We start from the raw sequence: 24,910 nt of genomic DNA on the forward strand, positions 1-24,910 counted from the left end.
TAGCTTACAATTTTATGTGCTTTAGCTAACAAATCTATCAATAATATTGGGTACATATATATATATATATATATATATATATATATATATATATATATATATATATATATATATATATATATATATATATATATATATATATCGATTAAAAAATAGGGATTTGGATTAAGGTGCAAAAAAACTCAAGAGACTAACAAAAAAAAACAACCTTTGTCCTCTAAATATGGCTTAATATATATATATACATATATATATATATATATATATATATATATATATATATATACATATATATATATATATATATATATATATATATATATATATATGTATATATATATATATATATATATATATATATATATATATATATATATATATATATATATATATATATATATATATATATATATATATATATAACTTTTCTGCGTAAGAAGAGTTCATTATCAAATTTTAATAAAATATCTAAACAACTGTGCACGTAAAGAGTTTGTAAAATCTTTATATTAAAAGGCAAATGCATTATGTATTATCATATTTTAATTTTTGTTAAATAATTAAAAACGTTCTTGCTTAAGTTTTTTATAATTCATACATCGCAGTCATTTATTACTCGTCAAATCATTGTATTTTTTTATATATAGATAATATATTATTTATTATTTAATGATGTTTATAGTTTAAAACTATGTTATAAATATCTTATTTAAACGCAAAGTTTTATATTGCAATCATTTTACGTATTTTTTTTTTATTAGTAGTTTACTTTATAGGACCTTAAAATTGTTTCTTACAGTTTTTTAACTAATGGATTACCAAAGGTTGTTTTTTTTGTATTTGTAAATTTATATTTAAAACAGCTATTTTTTAAATCAAAATTTATGTTTTGTTATATCATATATTGATACCATGGCACGGTGATATTTAAACTTGGTTTGTAATTATTATATATTGATATCATATCAGATCAGGATACTTTCTGTTGATATCGTACCTTGATTCAGAATGTTTTGTATTGACATTACAAGATGGGTATGTCATACATTGGTAAACCAACTTAAAAGTTGAATTTATAAGTTTGCCGATTTTTCACTTAGTTGAAAAAAGTTGTTAAAAAACATTTCTGTAAAGAGTTTTTTAACTAAATTCATTTTAATTATGTAAAATCATTCTAACTATGTAATATCATGCTAATTATATAGGTTTATCCTTATTATGAGACCAACACTATTCTAATTATGTCTGCAGAATATTTCTAAATTTATAATGTAACTTTTAAAGATTTCTAAGAAGTAATTTTATGTAACATCTAATTTAACATGTATATTTAAAACTTTGTATCATTCAGGGTTTTGAAAATTTCTTTTGGAATAATTCGTTTTTACTTCATAAATCTCTATCTTTATCATAAATTTGGAAAAAAATTGCTCTAAATTTATAAAATAATAATTGTTTTAATATACGTACTTGTATTTTTACATTGTTATATGCGGTATTTATTTTTACATATGTGGTATTTATTTTAATAAAGAACTGTTAATTAATAATAAAAAAGCTGAAGTTTTATAATTTGAAATATTTTAGTGTCAAATTTAAAGTAACATCGCTAATTGAAGCGTTAATTGAAAAAAATTAAATTAAGTTTAATTACCGTTCAACGTATAATAAAAATAAAAGAATATGGCTTTGATATAAAGATTTCGACAGCCCGGAATACAAGTGTCGTATTGGACATTTTTGAAAAAAATGACTTATATATGCGAATTGTCTATTTTTGGTGGACATATTTTTAAAAAAATTATTCAATGGCTTAATTAAATTTTTTTCCAATATAGTTCTGTAGATCATTTGTCGTAAATGAAGTTTTTATACGAGACGCTCGACGTACATTTGTTGTACTTAGCGTAGACCAATAGTAGCGTTCTATTTGCTCACGTGACTTTAGATTTAACTTTGTATATTAACTTGTTTACTTTTCAACATGCTTTTTGTAAATTAAAAGTAATACATTCCATTTATTTTTTAATATTTAATTGTTTTTTTTCTTCTTTGAATTGAATTGAAATGTTCAGTTAATAAAAATTACTACTCGTAATCAGAAGAACTAAACAGTATTTATAAATATATCGTTTTTTTGTAAAAATAAGTAACAAATATAGAACATTTTATAACAAATATGGAGTATTTTATGGCTTCTGATGCTGATAATCCGATGCCAATAGTATTGGAGCCTAACCACCAATTGAAGGAAAAAACTCCCGGATATGTAGCGGAATACCCAACTAATTCATCTTTTTCTTCTACTATAATTTCTCCTAACAATAAAAAGCAAATATAAAATACTTGTATACAAAGATTTCATTACAATTTGTCTTGTGCTCAAATAGTTTTAATGTGACGTAGCTAAAGTTGTGACGTAGCTAAAGTTGCAAATGGAGATTACAAAACCACAGCATTTATAACTTTTGATTTAGAAAAAATATTTCCCCCTCAAATTCCCCCTCTTCCAATTGCTAATATTTCTGCATTCTATTATAAACAAAAACTAAATTGCTATAATTTCACACACGCCGTTCATTGAATAAAAAAACTTGTTTTGCACTTTGGAATGAATCTATTGGCTGGTAGAGGTGTAAATGAACTTGAAAGTTGTCGGTATAAACTATTAAAGTCCTAATATATCAATTAGTTGATTTATTTTGTGTTCCCCAGAATAAGAACTCAATAGTGTCTATGGCGATAAAAAAATTTCAAAATAAAAGCGGAATACCACTCATTGAACAAAAATATAGTGTACCTGGTCATAGTTCAGTACATAATATTGACACTGCGCATAGCGTGATTGAGAAACAATTAAGACATTATGAGGTTTACATTCCTCCTACCTTATTCAAATAAGTCATCTATTGAAAAAACTACAAATGTGCAAAGCTGACTTAAAAAACTTCAAACTTGTTTCCACGTCTTTACATTTCCATAAAGTGTCTTTTGCAAAAGTAAAACTAATTTGTCATGAAAAACATCTACCTTTTCACATTAAATTCAAAAAATCGTTTTCAGGTCTGTTAACTGAAGAAAGATTGGTAAAAAGTACCTCTCAGAGAAAGAATAAACAGAAAGTTGTGAAAGAATTTTCTCCATTAAAAAATGATTCAACACGTTTTCTGCTCTCAGATAAAAAAAATAATGATTTTGAGTCAATGGTAAAATATTTTGTTGCTGAATTTTATAATACTCTTTTTAAGTCACAAAGTCTGAACAATTAAATATATCACTTTGTAAAATGTTTTAATAAACATTGTATTTATTGTAAAATGTTTTAATAAATATTGTATATATTTATTTATTTATTGTAAAAAAACGGGTACAATAATGGAAATGGTTGTTTTTTGTATTTAAGGTTTAACTTATTTATATCATTTTTCACAGACAAATCAAAAGATATGTAATATAAATAAGTTATTTTATTTTTCTACTATTCGAAAATAAATAATAGAAATAAAAATTGCTTAATGTAAAAAAAGAAAAAATTGTTAATATTTAGTTATTTATAAATTGAGTAAGTGAAACCTTACATCATACTCAATTTATTAATAAGCATATTTGTTTAAGAAGCTTATCAATTTCTATATAAAAAGCTTGCAGTGTAAAAACTGTATATTTCTAAATATAATGCCGATAAATTGGTTACCGGGAATGAATTAAAGAAAAAAATGCGATGGACAGTGAAACTTATATTATTTTAAAGTTTTAATTCATTTTTAGTTATAACATTAGTAAATTTAACCTTACTATCAATTTACCTTACTATCAATACTATAAATTTGAATTTAATCTACTATCAAATTAATTCCATCTATGACAATTGTATTCCGACAAAATTTTCTGATTTCGAAATACATTTGTCGTATTTGAAAAACAGTGTTCTTAATTACGGGGGGAAGTTTTTTTTTTTTAACAATTTAAACAAAGACTTATATTGATTTTAGTCAACTTTGTTAAATTTCAACATGTAATTATATTTACATAAAGAGATTTTGTATCTTAAACTTTAAATGCAAACTTCTCAATTTAAATACAATGTCGAATACGACACTTGTATTCCGGGCTGAGATTTATTGTTAAGAGCTTCTGTCTTAAAAAGACGTCTTTTAAGCGTATCAACGTCTATTACGTCTAAAAGACGTAATAAAAACGTCTTTTTTGGACCAAATATTTGCTGGGTGGGAAAGTAAAAGGATTAACTAATTCTACATCTCTATTTTCAAAAAATTATTTTAATAAATTAGTCCCTTTGTTCTCAGTGGGCAAAAAAGGTTTTATCACGTTTTCAAGTATTTAAGTAGTCTTAAACACGTCTATTGACTTCTTGGATCTTTATGGGTATAATTTCGTTTCAACAATTTCTGAAAAAGTTATTTTTAATTGTTTAGATATTAACTGTAATTTTTGTGAATTTGGTAAGTTTTTTTAAATAAAATTATTAAAAAAAAACCTTTATTTTTTTTATCATTTTTTGGAAATTAAGATTTTCATTTTTTAAGCGTTTTTAAAAATACATATATTAGGTAAGCTATTTAGGGGTAGGAAATTAAGTGTAAATATGTATTTTTATATGAATAGTATCTATGAGTAAACGTTTTTACATGTTTTTTAGAGCTTTTAAATGGACGTTATTAAGGCGTATGGTTTTAATTATTCTATTTGCACGCTTTGCTACTGCATCCAGATTCGAGAGGTATTCATAAAAAATTTTTTTTGAATATAGTATAATATTTAAACGTTGATTATTTAATATTTTTATTTAAGTTTTTTAAATGGCTATAAAACAATAGTGTTTTAATTTTTAGAATAAAGTAATGGTTGCTGAAAAGCAATTAGGAAATTTTCAGTGATTTTTTTTTTTTTTTTTGAGTTTTTAATTCTTCACACCCAAATAAGTAGCTGACAAACACTAGTTCAAACTTAATGATGAATCAGAAATTTAGAAGTGACAATAAAGAACAAAACTAATGAATAACAAAAAAAAAAGTTTTTCAAAGTTATTGCTGAATCAAAACTACCAATTACAGTTAAAAATTATAAAATTAAAAAAAAAAATTTAACTATTAGCTGATTTCACATCCAAATACCAAATACCCAAATTTGCTAAAAACAGTGGTGGCTTTGAACAGGTAATTTAGGCAAATTAAATCTTTTAGAAGTCGCTCTTGAACTTAATAATCTTTACAAATAACTGTTTATCACAGCAAGTATACACCCTGGATTTTGAAAAACATGTTTTCTAGTTACAAGTTTTAAAGTAATTCATGTTACTTGCTGTTTGGTGTCTGAACCAAAGAACTTGTTACTAGCGGTTAAATGTCTAAACCTAAAAACGTTACTTGTGGTTAGGTGTCTGAACCTAACAAAAGTAAAACAGAACTTTAACGATTTAGTATTGAATTAATTTTTTTTATTGTTTATTTTAGTACTTCTGATTTGGAATATTCTAAAACTTGGTCAAGAATAAGGCAAGCGTACAACCCATTTTTGCGACCTAATTTTACAGGTAAACAAATTTTTAATAATTCTTACGAACTGCTGAAAAAAATCATTTATTAAAATTTGTATATTATTAAAATTGTTTACCACTTCATGTTGGCAATATTAAACTGTCACTATTATTTGTTGCCAGAAAGGATTATAGTTAGAAGTGAACATGAGTGGAAAAAAAAAAAGGGAATGTCTAGCGGTTTGGTTTTTGAACTGCGAATTTACGCTTTTATGATTTTTATATGCTAAAATGTTATTAGAAAAAAACATAACCAGAATAAAAGCTGATTAAGAGACTCAACTTTAGTTGCTCTTATGAAAAAAATTTATTTGCTTGCTTATGCAAGCAAACACATTTATGCATGTAACATATTATGGAATAAGTTTCCATGAAGTTTTGCGCAATAATAAAGTTAATATTTTTATACAACAACATCTTCGCATCAAAATTATCATCTTTGCATGTGTTTGCAAGCTATATAAACAAAATTATTTTCTGTGCATCCGCTCGTATGCTAGTTAATGAACAATTAGGGTATTATATGAAAGCGGTGAGAAAAATTTCTTTAATTCTTTCTGGAAACTGATGTAATTATTGTAATTGATTATTTTAAATAAATTTGTTCATGGTTAAATTTACTAAGCTAAACGCATCTGTTTTTCGGAATTTTTAATTTGTTTGATGACAAAATTGTGTCTTAGTAAAATTGAAATCAAATAATCAAAACGCTACATCAACTAAAAAACAATGTAATTAATTTAACTTAATTTAAGATAATTCAATGACCCAGTAAGTTCAAAACTAAATTAAACAATTACTGACATGAATCATTACATTAATCGCAATGTTTTTTTTTAACTTTTTTTAGTTTTTTTTAGTTCTTTCTTTTTCTTTCTTTTTTTGCTTTGCTTTTCTCTGTTTTTTTTTTGTTTTTGTTTTTTTGTTAGTTTGTTTGTTTGTTTGTTTTATCTAATTTATTTATGGTATTACCTATTTATTAAGATAACCTTATTTTAATGTTAATATTTTGTTAACATTATTTCTCAAATTATACTCTTGGAAAAAATTTTGTAAAAAATTTATATATATTGTGACACGGTGCTCGGTGAGAAGACAAAAATAATGTCGTCTTCTTGCTCCGGCCGTTAATTTATTTCTAAATTTATGTAGGTTATTTAGTTATGTAGCACTCCTCAACGGCAATATATAATGTTCAAAAAATAAAAAACTAAAGTTATTCTATATTTCAATGTGTTTTTCAGCGATAACATGATTAATGCAAGTCTTACAGAGACTTAACGAACTTTTTTTAAATCTTCAAAAAAAAATAAAAGATTACGTTAGTAATTTGCTTTATTACCTTTTTGAGCTACAAATTCACCAAAACTTTTTACTTCTATTTAGCTCGTCGTGACATAACCTGCTTCCCCCTCCCTTCCTCCTTCGGTGTCGTCGGCTCAAAGTATCATTACTATGCAAACATTACCTTGCGGAGTTGTTAAACATATATAAAATGAATATTAAGCGGCATATTGTATAGCAGCATTTGCCAAAATATTATATTCGGATTTTGTTACAATCTAAATTTAATAAAAAGATCATACACTTCTAAGAACTTTAAAGGGGGTTGGGGCTCTTTTTTTAATAACGATGGCACTTTTAAAATACTAAACAAATATTATGCTAGATTGCCATCATAAAATTTGCAAAAAGCATAATTAAATTTGGGCAATATATAAATTGATCTAATGCATCATAAATCCAACTTTGTTCAAAAATAATTGATAATTTATTTCAATATTTTATGTTATATTTACGCCTTGTATAGTTAAAAAATCGGTATGAGAAGAAAAAGTAATACTATTTGAAAAATTGGTTTAACCCTTTAACTCAAAAGCTTTTTTCATCCAACTTTCTAGGATGTAAAGAAAAAATAATTTTGAGACATGCTTATAATCAACTATTGTGTTTTTGTGGATATTTATAATTGCTAACAAACCAAGTCTTTCTGCAGTCGTACTGGCTCTAAACCGTGTTTATAATTTTCGCGTCGCAGAAATTCTAAGCTGAATTTTGAATATTGGAAATAACGGTGTCAAAAAAAAGTTTAACTAAAGCTTTCTTGTAACATTCTATTGCTCTATTATAAAGATTTTCTTCAGTATGTTAATTATATTTAATAGCAATTTTAGGAATCGTTAAAATAATAAATAATTTACTTGTCATACGTATATCTTGTTGGTAAGTTACATCAGTTTCCTTTTCAACATTTTCCGCAAACATTTCAAACTATTATTTATCTCTTGAATGCTACAGTATGCTTCACCATAATATTGAACTTTAGGTTCAGCATTACGCTAAGCTATTTCTCGCACAATTCCAAGAACGTTTCCAGAATTAGCTTTATTGGATGATTTTTCCATAATTTTTTATGAGCTCCACGATACGCTAGCTCTTATTTCCACATCAAATGCACTATTCTACTTAACGTTTCAACAATATACGAGTATATTTTTTGTCGATTTTTTAAAGTGCCATTGTTTTGTAATGGGATGGTTTATTTTGTGTCTTAAAAATGACAACAAATGCCAGTAGCTTGTTTGATGGCTTTTTTATTGCGTCTGTTGCCTGTATGTATTTTTTTTTTCTCTAAAATATTAGGCCGTTCTTTATATCCACGGTTAACAAAAGCTTTCACGGAATTTTTTTCTTGCCATAAAAATAAAGTGCAGTATATGCAGAGTATCGTGTCTTTGCTTTTGCTGTGAACAAATCCGTTTTGTAGATATTTTTCTTTATTTCATTCTAAAAACACGCTTGCAACCGTGTTTAAATTTTTTTTATTAAACCATACCAAACAAAGAAGTATATCATGTAAGTTGACCCTAAAAATCGTGTTGTGTGAAGCACGCTTGTCAAAGTACTTTAAACTTATATAAGGGCGTATTTCAACTTAAAAACATGTTTTTTTGTAAAGGACGGAAAAACCACATGAGTTGACTCATAAACTGTGCCAGTTATAGTGGTCGAAACTCAGTATTGATGTTGGAAATAGATTTTTTTTTTTTTTCTTAAACTATTTTCAAAAGATTATCTTTTAAAAAAGATTGCTTTTGTCTAACGCAGCTTGGTTAAAAACTGTTTTTGATTTTGTCATTTAGTTGATCAAAACATTTTATTATTTTACTTTATTTTTTTTGTTCTTGGTAATATTAATTTCGTTTTAGTTTTTAATAATGTATTTTTATTATTATTTTATTATTTTTCTCTGTATTTTAAAGTTAGTATGTTTGTATGTTTGTATTAAGGCAACGTCACCAGCGTAGTGATGTCTTTAACAATTCTTCAGTTTGACAGTCTTAATGATGATGAAAAGGTAATTTTAGTGTCATTTATTAAATATTGTTATTTTTGTTTTTTTTTATCACCCGGCAATAAATTACAGGTAAGATTATAATAAAATAGTCACCGATTAATTTAAAATCAGCTAAAACGACACGGCTCTCGCAGTTATTAGCATTAAATTCTAATTACTAGCCGGTGTGTTTTCCACAAATTATTGAATCAGACTTCTCGAAAAATTTTTCTCCATCAAAAAGACTCTCTTTTCTTTCGAATTCCAAATAAACTAAAGCGTTTCTTTCAATATTAACACTATTGACAATTTAATAACTTTTTGATCATCAATATGGATTTTGATCTTCTCGTTCTACAGCTGATTTGCTAACAGTACTAACCGATAGGTTTTATCGTGCATTAAATAAAGGTGGAGAGGTTAAGGCTATCGCTCTTGACATTTCCATAGCTTTTGATAAAGTTTGGAATGCTGGTCTTTTCCATAAGCTTTCTTTGTACGGTGTATCTGGTAACATCTTTAAGATTATTGAGTCTTTCCTTTCCAATCGTAGAACAAAAGTTGTCCTCGATGGACAGCACTCTTCTTCATATTCTGTAACTTCAGGGGTTCCTCAAAGTTTAATCCTTGGCTCTATACTCTTTTTAATTTACATTAACTATCTGACAGATATTTTCATATCTAAGGTGCCATTGTTCGCTGATGACACTACCATTTATTTTTGTCATTATAAGAAGCCAACACTCTCTAATTGCTTGTAGGGGGCATCTGATCTTGTAAAGGATCTCACTTCTGCTACAGCATGGAGCTCACAGTGGTTGGTGAACTTTAATTCAGATAAAACTCAATTTTTTTCAACCAATCGTTGTCGTAATAATTTAGAACTTCCTATAATTATGAACAGTAATGTACTTGATGAGTCATCTACCCTTCATCTTTTAGAAATAACTCTTACTTCCGATCTTTCTTGAAAACCGTATATCAAATCCATTGCAAAATGATGCAATGATAAAAGAGCTCGATAAAAAGATGCAACCTTAGCATCTGTTAAGGTAGCATCTCTTTATGGAGCTCGACACTTTCTTACTCCGGCTTCAATTCTTTATATCTATAAATCTCAAATCCGTCCTCGTATGGAATACTGTTGCCATATCTTGGGCGGATCTTCTAATGATGCTCTTTTTTTTTAGACAAGGTGCAAAAATGCATTGTAAACATAGTTGGACCTACTTTTGCAGCCAACCTCCAACCATTATCACATCATCGTAACGTTGCTTCTCTTTCTCTTTTATACAAATACTATAATAGGCACTGCTCTAAAGAGCTAGCGTCCCTTGTACCATCTATTAAAATTCATTTTCATGTTGCTCGTAATTCAATTAAGTCTCATCCTTTTTCTTTGACAGTTCCTAAGTGCTCCAAAAATTTTTATTCGTCTAGTTTTTTTCCTCGAACATCAGTTCTTTGGAATTTGCCTCCTTTATCTTGCTTTCCTGATTCATATAGTTTGCAATCTTTTAAGTCGTCTGTGAATCATCATGCTCTACAAACTTCATCTTTTCTCTCTTTTCTAACTTATAGTGGTTGCTTGCAGCCTTGTTGAATGCAAAGATGTAAAAAAAAAAATCAGCTTGCTGGTTTTCCATAGTTTTGCGTGAATTTAATTTTTTTGCCATTTATCATGCACTAGACGAAGTTTAATGCATAAAAATCTGTTTTTAAATAACATCACATTACAAAAGTTAAAACTGTAAAAAATTAACTTATTAGAAATCAGAATACTTAAATAACCTTACATAATGAGATGTTTTAATGAGAATTTAACATAATAAATTTTAAATGCGAATGTTATTAGCATTCACATTTTTTTCAAATTTTCATTCTACTTTTTTTTTTTATATATGTTTTTTTTGGTATTATGAAGCTTTAAATCTGTCACAGAAATACACTAAACATTCTATTGAATTTTAATTTATACTTGCGTTCTTTGTAGTTGAATTTTAATATACTTTAGCATTTGATGGAAAAATAAAGATATTTTTCCAGCCTTTATTAATGGAAAAACGAGCAATTCTCCGCAGCCATTTTAACTTGTTAGTTATTAATACTGAACACAAAAACGTTAATATTATATCTAAACCTCATGATCCTATAAAAGAACTAATGAAAAAATAATTCACTTTGAACTTTTTACCTAAAAGTTTATCAAAAAGGGAAGTTTGATTTATAGGAGTGTTTTGTATAAAAAAATTGTATGAAAGTTGTCTATACAAAGCCGTCAATAATACATATAGTTGTAATATATACAATATATGCCTTATAAATTCTCAAAAATACTTCAACATTAAATAAAACAAAACAAATTTTAACTCGGAGCACTTTAGCGAAAAAAAAAATTTTCCGTTTGGTAAAAACTAAAGTTTATGTTGACAAGTTTCCATTTTTCATGTTTCCTCTTCCTTTCTGAATTTAATATTGTACTTGCAAGGGAGATTTAAAAGAATAAATAAATAAAAACAACTTTTTTAATAGTAAACTTTTAAATAATTAAATAAAACTTTATATGAATATAAACTTATATAAATATTTAATAGTCTTAATAATAAATCTGAAGTTTTTAGTATAACTCTATATAAAGTGTGCGACATTTAGTGGTACTTAATTTTAATTGCAATTTATTTATTTCATATATGAAAACAAGCTTAAAATCATAATTATTGTAATTGTATCTTCAAAATCTTTAAAGTTTATATTTTACATTATATACTATATATTATAAATTAAAAAGAGGATGAGACATTTTAAACCAAAAAAAAAAATTTTTAATCATAAACATAAAACTTCTTCAGGTGCAAAAATTGATAACAATATTTATCTTAATTAAGAATCTTTTGAATCAACTTCAAAGGTTCCGAAATTATCACTATATGCTTTACATATAGGGGAGAGTGGGGTAATGGCGAACGCGGGGTAACTCCGAACATGGTCAAAACAGCATTGTAAAAAAATAAATTCGACAATTTTTTTTTACCTGCTGAGAAGGGATCCTATGCTCAGTTCCAGACGTGCAGTAGTGTAATGAAGCTGCGGATGTTGTTTACTATGATTTGATTTTAACTTTTTCTAATAATTTTATGCAACTTTTTTCTTGAGTAACACTCTGTTGGAGCTTCTATGGCAATAAAGCCACTCCTATTTTGTTGTTGTTGTTGCATAATATAATTTTTAGACTTAGTTATTCCAATTAGCATTTTATTCATTATTACACAACAGTGTTTGTGATTGCCCCCCGATGTGTTCGGAATTACCCCACGTAGGTAGGGTAATTCCGAACACCAAGAGTTTTATTTTTGCCTTAAATTTTTATTTTTATAATAAGATTTTTAAAAATTGCTTTTGAGGGTTTGTGACTGAGTAGTTAAACTAATTGATAAGCAATAAATATGATCAATTTTGTATAACTGGTGTCTTTAATTCGCATTCCCGCTTAGGTGTTCGCCAATACCCCACTCTCCCCTACTTACACGTAATTGAACCCGTTATTTCCGAAATGGGCGAAATCCAAAAAATGTCCTTTTTACACTCGTGTTATGATTATCTATGATTAGTATCATCAGCACAATTTTCGTTTTGTTTTTTTTTAAAACATTTTTTTGATTTTGGAAGATTTTAATAATTGGACTTGTACCCTTTTTGAAAGGACAATTACTATAAACATAACTTATATTGAAATTAACTGTATAATTGCTTGCATAAACCAAAAAGTTAAATCGTGTTAGCTTAAGTAGAATTAACTTTAGTATCTTGTATAATCTAAAACCGTTGAGCAATTTAGTAAGTGAAAGCAATTACTTTTAACTAGAAAATTTTTTATTTATGCAGGTAAGTGTGAAAAGAAATATAAAAGATATATATTGAAATATGTTTACCCCTTATATCGTTTTATTTTAATTTCATTTCATAGTATTGTATTAAAAAGTCCCGCTTATTTAAAACTAAAACTTTAAACAGAATGCCATTGCTAAAGACCTTCAATGTGTAACCACAATTGCAACCACACACACATAAACACCTACTACAGATAACAAAATCGGAATCTATGACCTGAAAGCATTTTTTTAAAACATTTAAGGCATTTTATATAAACAAGTTAAAGAACATTAAAGAAAGCCTTGTATTAAACTTATTTTAAAAATCACATTTACTACACAAAAAGTAAATTAAAAACTACTTATTAACTTTTTTGGTAAATGTCGTAAATGTGTAAAGGTTTTACTAGGGGAAAGGTTTTACTAGGGGAAAGGTTTTACTAGGGGAAAGGTTTTACTAGGGGAAAGGTTTTACTAGGGGAAAGGTTTTACTAGGGGAAAGGTTTTACTAGGGGAAAGGTTTTACTAGGGGAAAGGTTTTACTAGGGGAAAGGTTTTACTAGGGGAAAGGTTTTACTAGGGGAAAGGTTTTACTAGGGGAAAGGTTTTACTAGGGGAAAGGTTTTACTAGGGGAAAGGTTTTACTAGGGGAAAGGTTTTACTAGGGGAAAGGCACCTAACATGTCATACAGGTTATACTTTCATAAATACTGGTTATGGCGAAAAAGTGATAAGATCAACATGTCTATACTGACTTTACATTAGTAAAAATACGTCCCTTATGAACAAGTATTGGTTTTATAATCAACAAAAATCGATTTTAAAAAAAATTTATTGTTGTGTACTTTAACAATATTCAAAACTTAAAAGAAAAAATGTTAGAAAAAGGCACGTTTCAAAATCGGAGGTAGTCCCGGACACAGAGTTTAACCATGATTTTACCTTCTTTTAACCCGTGCGACAAAAATATAATATACAATTATTTATCATTGGACTGTTATCAACACATTTTAAAAAAATCGCGTTTAAAAATTGCCTCTTATATATATGGAATGGGAATGAAAATGACATCGTTTAGAAATATAAACGTTAGCTTTTTATTAATGAAATTTAATAAACACTTTAAAAACACTTTTTTCAAATCCTTGGTCTGTTTATTGGAAATAAATGAACTACTATTTTGGGTTTGTGCACTATGTTAAATGTATTATTATTTACACAAAATAGTTGTTTATTTTTAATTTGTATATCCTCCAAACATGCGTCCGATACCATCCAATCATACCTCATTCACAAATACTATTTTTAAAGCCAGTAAATAAAACTATTAAACAATTTTTTTTTTAATATTTTAAATAAAAATGTATTTTTAATCAATAAAAAGCTATTAGTTGACATAAAAATTAGGTGAATGATAAATCGCTCTTATGGTGGTGGGAAGCAATTTCTTGCACACCCAGTCAATTGCTTTGGCGTATTATAATAGATATTTTGCATTTGCCATATTTTCACTCAAATAATGTCTTTATAGTATTTAAAATCCCATTGCTTCTTTAGTTAAGCTGTACATCAAGTGTCCGGAGTTACCCGTTCGGGACTATTCGCCTTTTCCCTGTATGCCAATAATAGTCTTTGTGTGTGTGTATATATATATATATATATATATATATATATATATATATATATATATATATATATATATATATATATATATATATATATATATATATATATATGTATATATATATATACATATGACAAATTGAGTATTTTTTATAAGAGCTTCAAGACGGATATGTACCTACGTCAACTATGGGTTGACTATAGAGCTACTCACAATCTAAGTACTGTTCTAATACCAGTAATTGGAAAAAAGCATCCATCCTCATATATATGGGTACCGGACACAGTTTTTGGTGGTATGCTAGGTGGGCATGTACATACAATGACAGTTGCAAACCATAAACTTGATATATATCCGAATGGCACCATTTATTGGGGATGTAGGTAATATTTTATGCTATAAGATTATTTGTTTTTTTTATATGTGAAATTATGCTAGATGCACTAGATTTTTTTGTTGTAAGTTTTCATGTAAATTTTTTCAAACGTGATCAGGAAATTCTTTTCCACATTTGATATGTAGTTTTCATATATATTAAACGGCCTTCATTATAAGTAGGAGTAATAAGTTAAACTAACGATATAAAGGGTGAAAATTTTCTTATCAAATGCATTTCCTAAAATTCTCAAGTAAACTCTAAACCAATAAGATATGAAACTAAAATTTTTTATAGAATTACACTTAAATCGTACTGTTTGTTTAATTTACGTAATTATCCTATGGATACTCAACGCTGTGAAGTAGGAATAGAAAGCTGTAGGTGGTTTATTTTTAACTATTTTTTTAATTTTACTATTTTTTGCCTTAGCAAGCATTCAAAGCACAACAAACACACACACATATATATGTTAATAATAATATTTTAACTTAGCGTTTTTATTATTATAAGATGCTTATGACAACCGCCATATAAATTACATTTGGGACAAAACCCATCCCGTTATACTTCATCTTCTTGAACTTCCCCAACACACTGTGCAAGTAGAAAATACATCAAGATATTTGAAATACTACAGTTCTTCATCAAACAAAGAAGGTATAACTAACTTTTACATCTTTTCAATATTTTTATAACAAACGATTATTATAATGCAAAAATCTTCCAAAGTCATAAAAAAACTCTTCAGAGAATGAGCAATAAAAGTATGAAATAGAATTAACACTAAATATAACTGTTACATTAAATATAACTGTAACATTAAATAAAACTGTTACATTAAATATAACTGTAACATTAAATAATATTGCCATAATGAATTTTTTTTTAAATTCATTATGGCTATATTATTTAATGTTACAGTTATATTTAATGTAACATTAAATATAACTGTAACATTAAATAATATAGCCATAATAATATAGCATTTTTTTAATATATGGCTATATTAAAAAAATGCTGCTGAAAGCAATTCTATTAATGTTTTATTTTTTATGTGGTTGTTAAGGGTAACCAAACTCCACAAAATCCTCTGAGATTATAAGTATTACAAAAATCATTTAATGTAAAAATAATGAAACAAAACTTTTTTTACTAATGTCAACTTTTACAAATTTACTACTTATGCAACTAATTACTTATTAGAAACTTTTTACAAAGTGCCGCGAGTGAGCGTTTAACAAATAAATTGTGGCCTCTATCCTAAGCAATGCGGCAGGTTTGGCCAGAGATGACATTGAATCTCAAACCTTAAGGTTTTGAATCGAGCGCTGTAATCACTGAATTTTTAAATAATCTTTTTTTAATTAGTTCATGATTTTTATACGCCTTGTACAGAAAGTTTAAACGCACTTTTTTTAACGTTTATAATACTTTTAAGAAACGATAACCCGATAAATTAATAAGATGCACTCTGTATAATTATGTTTATTTATACTAAGGTTAAAACTTATAAATTTAGAGAAAAAAAAACTGTAAAGATATTATAAAAGGAGGTGAAATATAATGAGATAAAAACCGCAACTACAGTTTGATTGAAAATTCAGCATTTTTCAACTAATCGAATCTTGTCAAAAGATCATATTTTCATGGTTAAAATAGCTGTTTTGTCGGTAATAAAATGCCAAGTCATTGGAATGCATACAATGAAAATGAGCAATAGATAAATTAGCAGACGCTTAAATATTTCTGAATTCAACTTTCATAAAACAAAAAATTACTTATCAATTGGTAGTGTCATTGATAAACCTCGTATCGACGTACGAAAAAACTTACAGCACGCGATGAAAACAAGCTTTACACGCTAAGCAGACGCAACACAAAAGCAGGAGCATCAGCTTTAAGCGCAAAAATAAATAGTTCGCTTGTAGAAAACCAGTTAGTCGAACTACAATAAGTAAGTTATTACACAATAAAGAACAAAACTTGTTTCATGGCGTAAGAAAGCCTTTGCTGACGTTAACCGATTGCCAAAGACGAAAAAAATGATGAAAAAAGCGTTTAAATTATTTAGTGGAGCAATGGTAAATGATTATCTTTAACTGTGAGTCAATTTTTGAAATTATTAACAGAAAAAAACAAAAGATTTGTTCGTTTGCAAAAATAAAAAAAAATATTTGAAAAAATACCTACTAAGCCGTATTCAAAAAAATGGTGGTTCCGTCGGCATATCAAGCTCGGGCGTTGGCTGTCATAATATATAAGTAGGAGCATTAAACTAGTATGAGTATTGTAACATTTTGAAAAATGTGCTTATTCTAAGTCGCAATTTGTTCCAGGTTGGTTATTTCAACAAAATAGTGCAAAATAATGCAAAGCAGTGGGGTCATATTCCGTATACATTTCGATTTAAAAAAAAAACCTGGACCCTGCTTCGCGTTTTCTCTATGTACCACTCTCAACTTACCTTGACTCTTAAAAAATAAGAGCGTTCAAACTTTCTGTATAAGTTGAATGTGCTATTGTTACTCTGATCTATAATTATTTTTACCATCTCAGCCAAATACCAATTGAGAAGTTTTTATGGCTACTTGAATACATCTTGCTTTTTTTATGAAACAAAGTACACTGGATAATAATTATACTTTGAAAGTTTGTCTTTTAACAAAAAAAATCTAAAAAAAAGTTCGTACACATTACAATTACAATTTGTTAGATAATAGTGAATCAGCATTTTCATTTCGTATAAAATTTTTTTAAACTTTTGCAAAATGAAAATACAGATTCACTATTAGGTCAGTGCTTCCATATTTTACATTTCCTCTTAATTTTTCCTTAATTTATCTTCTTAATTCTTAAATTCAAAGTAGTTTTGACTGTAAACTGCCTGTATGTTTTTTACTAAAACAATGCTTAAAAAACATTTGCATAACCCATTCGATTAATAAAATATTACAATGCGTTACAATATCTTTAACTTTAAGTATTTGATAAAAAGTTTCAAGTTGCTCAAGTATTTGGTTTGATCTTTTAGTTCATTTCCAATTTCCTTTGATTTTTTGTTTTAAACCAACATCAACTCTGTAGAATGTTGAAAACTATATTGATTGCAAAGGGCTAAGATGTGGTATGTGCAATGGAATAACTTTTACAAAGCAGTGATTTTAAAGTTTGATTATCAGGTATATTAATGATTGCAAGTTTAGATATCTGGTAAATTTATGCTTTTATCCTTATTTTGTTATACGTACATTTTATGCCTATATCATCGCTAGATTTACCACAATTTTGCTTATACATTAAAATTAAAATTACTTTAGCGAACTCTGTGCACTTACTTTAACTTTTAAAAAATATTATTATGTTTCTTTACCTGGATTTCCGAGAAAACTGATAGCAGGATTTCTGAGAAACGAAGTAAGCGTGTTCTTTTTTCAAAATTAAATCATATTGATTGCAATTTCAATTCAAATACTTTTGATCATTTGAAACCTATTTTCTAAAACTAAAATCAATTTTTAATTTAAGATCGAGTTTTTTTACATTATGAAATTCATTTTTTATTATACTATCTTTGATAAACAAAGTTTGAGTTTATTACGATATAGTTCATTTAATTAGGAACAAATCAATACTAAGCTTGAGTAATCTAAGAATGTCTAAATCTATAACATCTTGACTTGTACTGATAAAATAAAATTATAGCTTCTATACCTGCCTGAATCAATGAGATTATAAAGCCAAAGTTTTGGCAGAGAGACTTAAGACATCAGCTAAGGAAACACTTGGAAAACTTTAAAGTTTTAAAGTACAGTACTAATGTTTTGATGCAGGCCCAGCAAATTTTCTATAGCGGAATTTCAGTTGACTTATATAGGCAGTTTGAGGCTTAGTGGCTTGCCATTGCCTAAATATTCAAAGGCAATGGCAAGCCACTATTAACATGTCAATAAGTTATTGGCAGGCCGTTTTTAGCGGCTGTCAGTAATGATCCACTAAGTAATCAATGAGCGAAAACCTAACTAAACGCTCAAAATATGGGTCCACCGAAAATCCACTAAAATAATGTTTGCTGGGAAGTTTTATTGTCATCACTCGAGCTAAAATTGTTATTGAATTATTGAACATTTTTTATCAAAGTTAAGTTAAATATTCCCAGCAAAAATTTATGTAGTGGATTTGCAGTGTACTATAAAGGCAATTTGAGCGGTTCATAAGAGTTTTGCTCATACATTATTTCGCTCAGAGGCATCCGCCAATAATGGTAAGGCGATAGCTTTTCAACATATAGTGGCTAGTTACAGGTACCTTTTTGTTTGTGGCGGCCACATTATTGTGTTTTGGTTTTTTAACTCTTTTATACTGGTCTTTTAGCTCTTATTATAATTATAAAAAGATAAAGAAATCATTTACAGAACATGTAATTTACAGAACATTTCTATGGTAATGACAATGAAGAAATCATTTAGAGGTAACAGAAGTTTTGTTGTCATTACCATAGAAGCACAAGCAAAAACCCATGTGTAGAGTTAAGATCTAGCGTTTATCATCCCAGACAGGAAACATTGTAACACAGATTGACAGAAGTTTTCTGCTTACCCATTGATTTTTTTGCATTAGAGGCTTATTTGAAGGCAATAGCCGGATGTTGTTGACAAACCAATTGCAAATTTTTGTTTTATTTTTTCTTCTGGTTTTTATTCATTTTTATTTTTTAATTTTTTTTTTGCGTTTTTTTTTTTTTTTCAAATTTTTTTGACAACATATTGGAATTATAATCTTACTTATTTATGTTTTGTTTTCATTGTCACTTGTAACTGATTCAATTTGTTTATTTCATTGTTCATTTTATATGTTTTATTTTCAATATTTTTTATATATTTTATATGTTAATTATTTTACTATATAATTTAGAAAAAATTCAAAAGCTTACTTTATTGTACTCTAAGACTATTCAAAATTGTATAATAAGTATATATATATATATACTAAAAATTCTCCTAATATCTTTTGAATTACAAGTACACATATTATTTATATTTTACTTACTATAACATTTATTTGCTTTTAAAAGTTCATTACTAATGAAGTTTTTTCTTTATAAATTTTTTACCTCTCACAAAGTTTAGTTATTCAAATAATTTTGCATCCAGTTTTTTACCTGTATGGTATTAGGTTCCAAAGGTGTCTAATAACCAAAGTGACTTGCAGAAACCCCAAAAAGAAATTATCTCATTCGTGCCATTTTTTCAATTCCAATTTTTGTGCGATGTGTTAAAATGCAATTTTTTTTAATGAAATTTTTTTAATAAAATACGTTATGTATCATAGACTACTTACCTTTCTATAAAATAACAATATTCTTTATAAAAAACAATTTGGATTTAAAAAAAATCACTCCACAGATCAAGCAATTATTCATCTTGTTCAAAATATTTTTCAGGCATTTGATGAAAATAAATATACGCTAGGTGTATTTATTGATCTTAGCAAAGCATTTGACACTGTTGATCATTATATTCTATTAAATAAACTAGAAAATTACGGGATTAAGCACTCAAATTTTAAATGGTTTCAAAGCTATTTGTCAAATAGGAAGCAATACATTTTATTTAGCTGCTTAAAAACTGATAATATGAAAATAAAATGTGGTGTTCCACAAGGGTCAATTTTAGGACCACTTTTATTTTTAATTTATATTAATGATTTAAGCAAATTTTGTAAGTTACTAGACACTATTATTATTTGCGGATGATACAAACTTGTTTCACGCTTGTCACGATATTAAAATGTTGTTTAATTCAGTTAACATGGAACTCATAAAGCTCACAGAATGGCTTAGTGCAAATAAATTATCAATTAATTTAGATAAAACAAAGTATTCTTTTTTCCATCGCTTTTATGAACGCGATAAAATCCCTTTAAAACTTCCAAAACTTTATATTGGCAGTCAAATTATAAAAAGAGAACAATCATTAAATTTTTTAGGAGTACTCCTTGACGAAAACGTTACTTGGACAAATCATATACATTATCTTGAAAGTAAAATCTCAAGAAATATAATGGCCTACTTTATAAAGCAAGGCCATTTTTAAACCAAACTAGTTTAGAATTGTTATATTTCTCCTTTGTTCATAGTTATCTGAATTACGCAAACATTGCTTGGTGTAGCACAAATCAAAACAAAATTTAAAAACTTTTTAATAAACAAAAACATGCAATAAGAATAATATCTAATGTATGCCGTTTTACTCACTCCAAAGAGCTATTTTTAAAGCTGAATATACTCAATGTCTACCAAATAAATATTTCTCATCTTTAATTTTCAAGTATAAAGTTAATAAAAGAACAACACTAAACATTTTAATTCGTTATTCAAAATAAATAAACATAGTTACCTAACCAGATACTCAAACAACACCTATATTCAGCCCAAAAGTTTTAAAAGTATGGAATAAAATCCTATCTAATAAATTTAAAACTCTTGAAACTCTTGACGAATTTAAAGTAAAATGAAGCAAATGCTCCTAGTTAGTGATGGAGTGCTTGACTTTTTCGGGTGACACAGATAAGTTTTTTCGATTTAGTTTAAAGTTTATCTTTGTCAACCCTTTTATGGATTTGGTTGAAGCATGCTTAAATACATATAAATATATATATATATATATATATATATATATATATATATATATATATATATATATATATATATATATATATATGTATATATATATATATTAATTGGAAAGGTTCAATTTTTTCTCAATTCTGTGTTTTATTAATAATTTTAGTATTTAATCTTAATAAAATTTTGATTTATCGATTACCTTCCCAGTCTTTAAAAAGAAATTAAAAGAATTCATTCTTTTTAATGACAATATTTTGAAATACTTTTAAAAATAAGTAATTTATATAAATACGCTCTTTGTTTTTGTATTTTGTCATTTTTATTTGTTTATATTTATTAATAGTTTAAGTTATATTTTATTATAACGATTTATGGTTCTGGCGACAAGATCATTAGATCTTCTATCAGATACCAAGTTTTTATTTAAACTTTTTTTATTTTGTTATTTTATTTTTTAATCTTATTGATGTGGTGATTATATTCTCTATTATAATTTATTAAAAGTATAAAAATTCCAATATTTGTAAACGTAAAACTTTATTTTAAAAAAGAGGAGAATATATATATAAAAAATGTATGTATGTATGTATGTATGTATGTATGTATGTATGTATGTATGTATGTATGTATGTATGTATGTATGTATGTATGTGTGTATATAAATGTATGTGTGTAAGTGTGTGTATTTATGTATGTGTTTACATACAAACAATAAAAATAAAAAATAATAATAAAAAATAAAAAATTTATCACACCTGAACACATTGGTCAAAACAGCAATTTCTTAGTATCTACGCTTTATTGATTGTCAAGAACTTGAAACGATTTAAAAGAAGAAGAAGAAGAAGAAGAAGAAGAAGAAGAAGAAGAAGAAGAAGAAGAAGAAGAAGAAGAAGAAGAAGAAGAAGAAGAAGAAGAAGAAGAAGAAGAAGAAGAAGAAGAAGAAGAAGAAGAAGAAGAAGAAGAAGAAGAAGAAGAAGAAGAAGAAGAAGAAGAAGAAGAAGAAGAAGAAGAAGAAGAAGAAGAAGAAGAAGAAGAAGAAGAAGAAGAAGAAGAAGAAGAAGAAGAAGAAGAAGAAGAAGAAGAAGAAGAAGAAGAAGAAGAAGAAGAAGAAGAAGAAGAAAAAGAAAAAGAAAAAAAGAAAGAAAAAAATAAAAAAAAATAAAATGAAGTGCTATTTTTATTAAAAATGAAAAACGAACATTACGATGAAAGAAAAAAAGATTAATAAATTTCTTAAAAAACTGAAGATATGGATGTGTAACAACTAAAAATAATTGTGACTTTGTACAAAATTATAATCGGATATAAAAACTCGAAAAACAAATTTCTAGCTAAAGACACACAAGTTCTGAAAGTAAACATTTTCACCACAAACAAGTTATAAAGATAAAAATGTAAGCTATGTAAACTTTATTATGGAAATATAATAAATAAAAACTAAAAAAAAAAAAAAAAAAAAAAATAAAAAAAATAAAAAAACAAGTCAAAAAATTTATATTAATCTTATATACTTAATTATTTAATATTTATTTCTAAGAATTTGTTATTTTACTTTTTATTGATTATTTTATTACTTTAAAAGAAATTTTTATTTTTATTTATTTTTAAAAAAAAAAAATTCTTTATGAACCTGTAACTTTTTGTTTTTGTTTTATCTTTTAAAAAATAAAGTCTTATTTTAAATATATTGGTAACATTTATACTCTATACAAAATTATTTATTTTTTACGAAATCAATCTCGGGGCTTTGCGATAAGACAAATTGTGTCTTCTTCTTGCCCCGGCCATCTGTATATTCGAAATATTGGATGTATTCATATTTTTATACAGCAAAAAATGGATAGAAATAAAAAAAAATACTGTGCGATGCAATAATTTTTTTTTTTTTGTTATTTTTAAAAGTTAGCTTTATGTGTTGTTACACATTTTTATTCACATTATTAGTGTTTATAATCCAATAATCTTTTAAACATATTATTGTGTTCAAAAGATTATTCGATTTTAAACACATTATTAGTGTTTATAATCCAATAATCTTTTGGGGATCGATATTTATTTATTTATTTTTTTTGTTACTTATATTAAACTTTTTCTATTTTTATTTTGTTATGCTTATTTTATTCTTTGATATGGAGGTTATCTTCATTTGATATTTATTTATCTTCATTGACAAATTTTAATATTTATTTAATCAAGTTTTTATTTATGATTTAAAGTTGTCTTAAGCTATTTTTATGTTTATAAATTTAAGGTGAATACACGTTTTTGAAATTCGATGCTGTTTTTAAGAGAAGAGTTCAAGCCTACATACTTCAAGCATACTTTCCATCTGCTTCCCTTGTTGTAGTGTCTTGGATATCATTTTGGTTTCATACAAATTGTGCAGTTGCAAGAATGAGTGTGTATTTTGATGCTATTTTCACTTTAGTTATAAAAAATGTACATATTTTGTATGCATGTATGTATATTTTGGACAGGTTTTGGAATCGTCAGTCTGCTTACAACATATAGGCTGTGGGAAGTTGTTTTAAAAAGTATGCCAAAAATAAATTACACAACTGCACTTGATATTTACATGTTTGGGTGTATAACTTTTATTTGTTTTTCGTTGTTGGAGTATGGTCTAGCAACAAATTTTCATTTTGCTCGCTGGAAAAAAAAACGATCAACTCATTTGTTAAATAGCTTAAACAAACGCCGCGAAACATTAAACCAAGTTGATTTAAGAGTGTCATTTTCGGTAAGTAGAGTTTTGCATTATTACTTCACTTTGTTAATTTAATAAGTGCATTTGTTTTCAAAGTTATAAATTATAAGTAGTTTATATTTTTTAGAATGCTTTTTAAACCTGATTCATTGAAAACAAGTAGTATTATTACATATGTTTCATGAACTTCGACAATTTTTAAATTTAACATTTACAACTTACAATTAAATTACAATTACAAAATGTACAACGCAGGTCATTTATGGCATAGATCAACAACAACAACAACAACAACAACAACAAAACGTTTTCTGGTGCTGAGCAAACAATTTGTTTTTTGCATAGTATTTCTAATTTTGATTTCAATTATGCAACTCATCTTTCAGCACCACGCCAAACTATAAAGATATTTGGGCTCAAATCTTTAGTATTTGGGGTAATTCGTTTTTAATAAAAATAAATACTTTTTATATTGTTGCTGAGAAATATCTTAAAAAGACTTTTAAAAATTTTTTAAAAGTCCTTTTATTTCTAGCATTTTTTCACAATATTTTTTTGTCAACAAATTTTAAGTAATAGTATCTGTATTTTTTAAAATCTGTATGAAAATAAGCTTCTTTTAAGACCCAGGTTGACAATAATTGACTTTCAAATGTTTTTTTTTTTTTGACAATTCTAGGGATTTTACTCCAAATACTAAAGATTTGAACCCAAATACCTTTACATCTTGACTTGATGGTGAAAAATGAGTTGCATATTTGAAATTAAAATAAGAAATACTGTACGAAAAGCAAATTTTTTGCTTGGCA

General features: G+C 26.5%; 1 protein-coding gene across 1 annotated transcript in view; it reads left to right on the forward strand.

The window, feature by feature from the left end:
* Positions 1-693: 693 nt before the first annotated feature.
* Positions 694-24,910, forward strand: part of LOC105846613 (gamma-aminobutyric acid receptor subunit pi) — a 25,445-nt gene continuing 1,228 nt past the window's right edge. Inside the window, exons 1-9 of the mRNA XM_065787431.1 lie at positions 694-824; positions 4,661-4,741; positions 5,475-5,554; positions 8,848-8,915; positions 14,544-14,770; positions 15,061-15,143; positions 15,277-15,423; positions 23,646-23,792; positions 23,872-24,134. Coding sequence (XP_065643503.1) covers positions 811-824; positions 4,661-4,741; positions 5,475-5,554; positions 8,848-8,915; positions 14,544-14,770; positions 15,061-15,143; positions 15,277-15,423; positions 23,646-23,792; positions 23,872-24,134 — 1,110 coding nt within the window. The 5' untranslated portion in view covers positions 694-810. The remainder of the gene's footprint in view (positions 825-4,660; positions 4,742-5,474; positions 5,555-8,847; positions 8,916-14,543; positions 14,771-15,060; positions 15,144-15,276; positions 15,424-23,645; positions 23,793-23,871; positions 24,135-24,910) is intronic.

Source organism: Hydra vulgaris, chromosome 01, assembly GCF_038396675.1.
Source record: "Hydra vulgaris chromosome 01, alternate assembly HydraT2T_AEP".
NCBI classification, from domain to species: Eukaryota; Metazoa; Cnidaria; class Hydrozoa; order Anthoathecata; family Hydridae; genus Hydra; species Hydra vulgaris.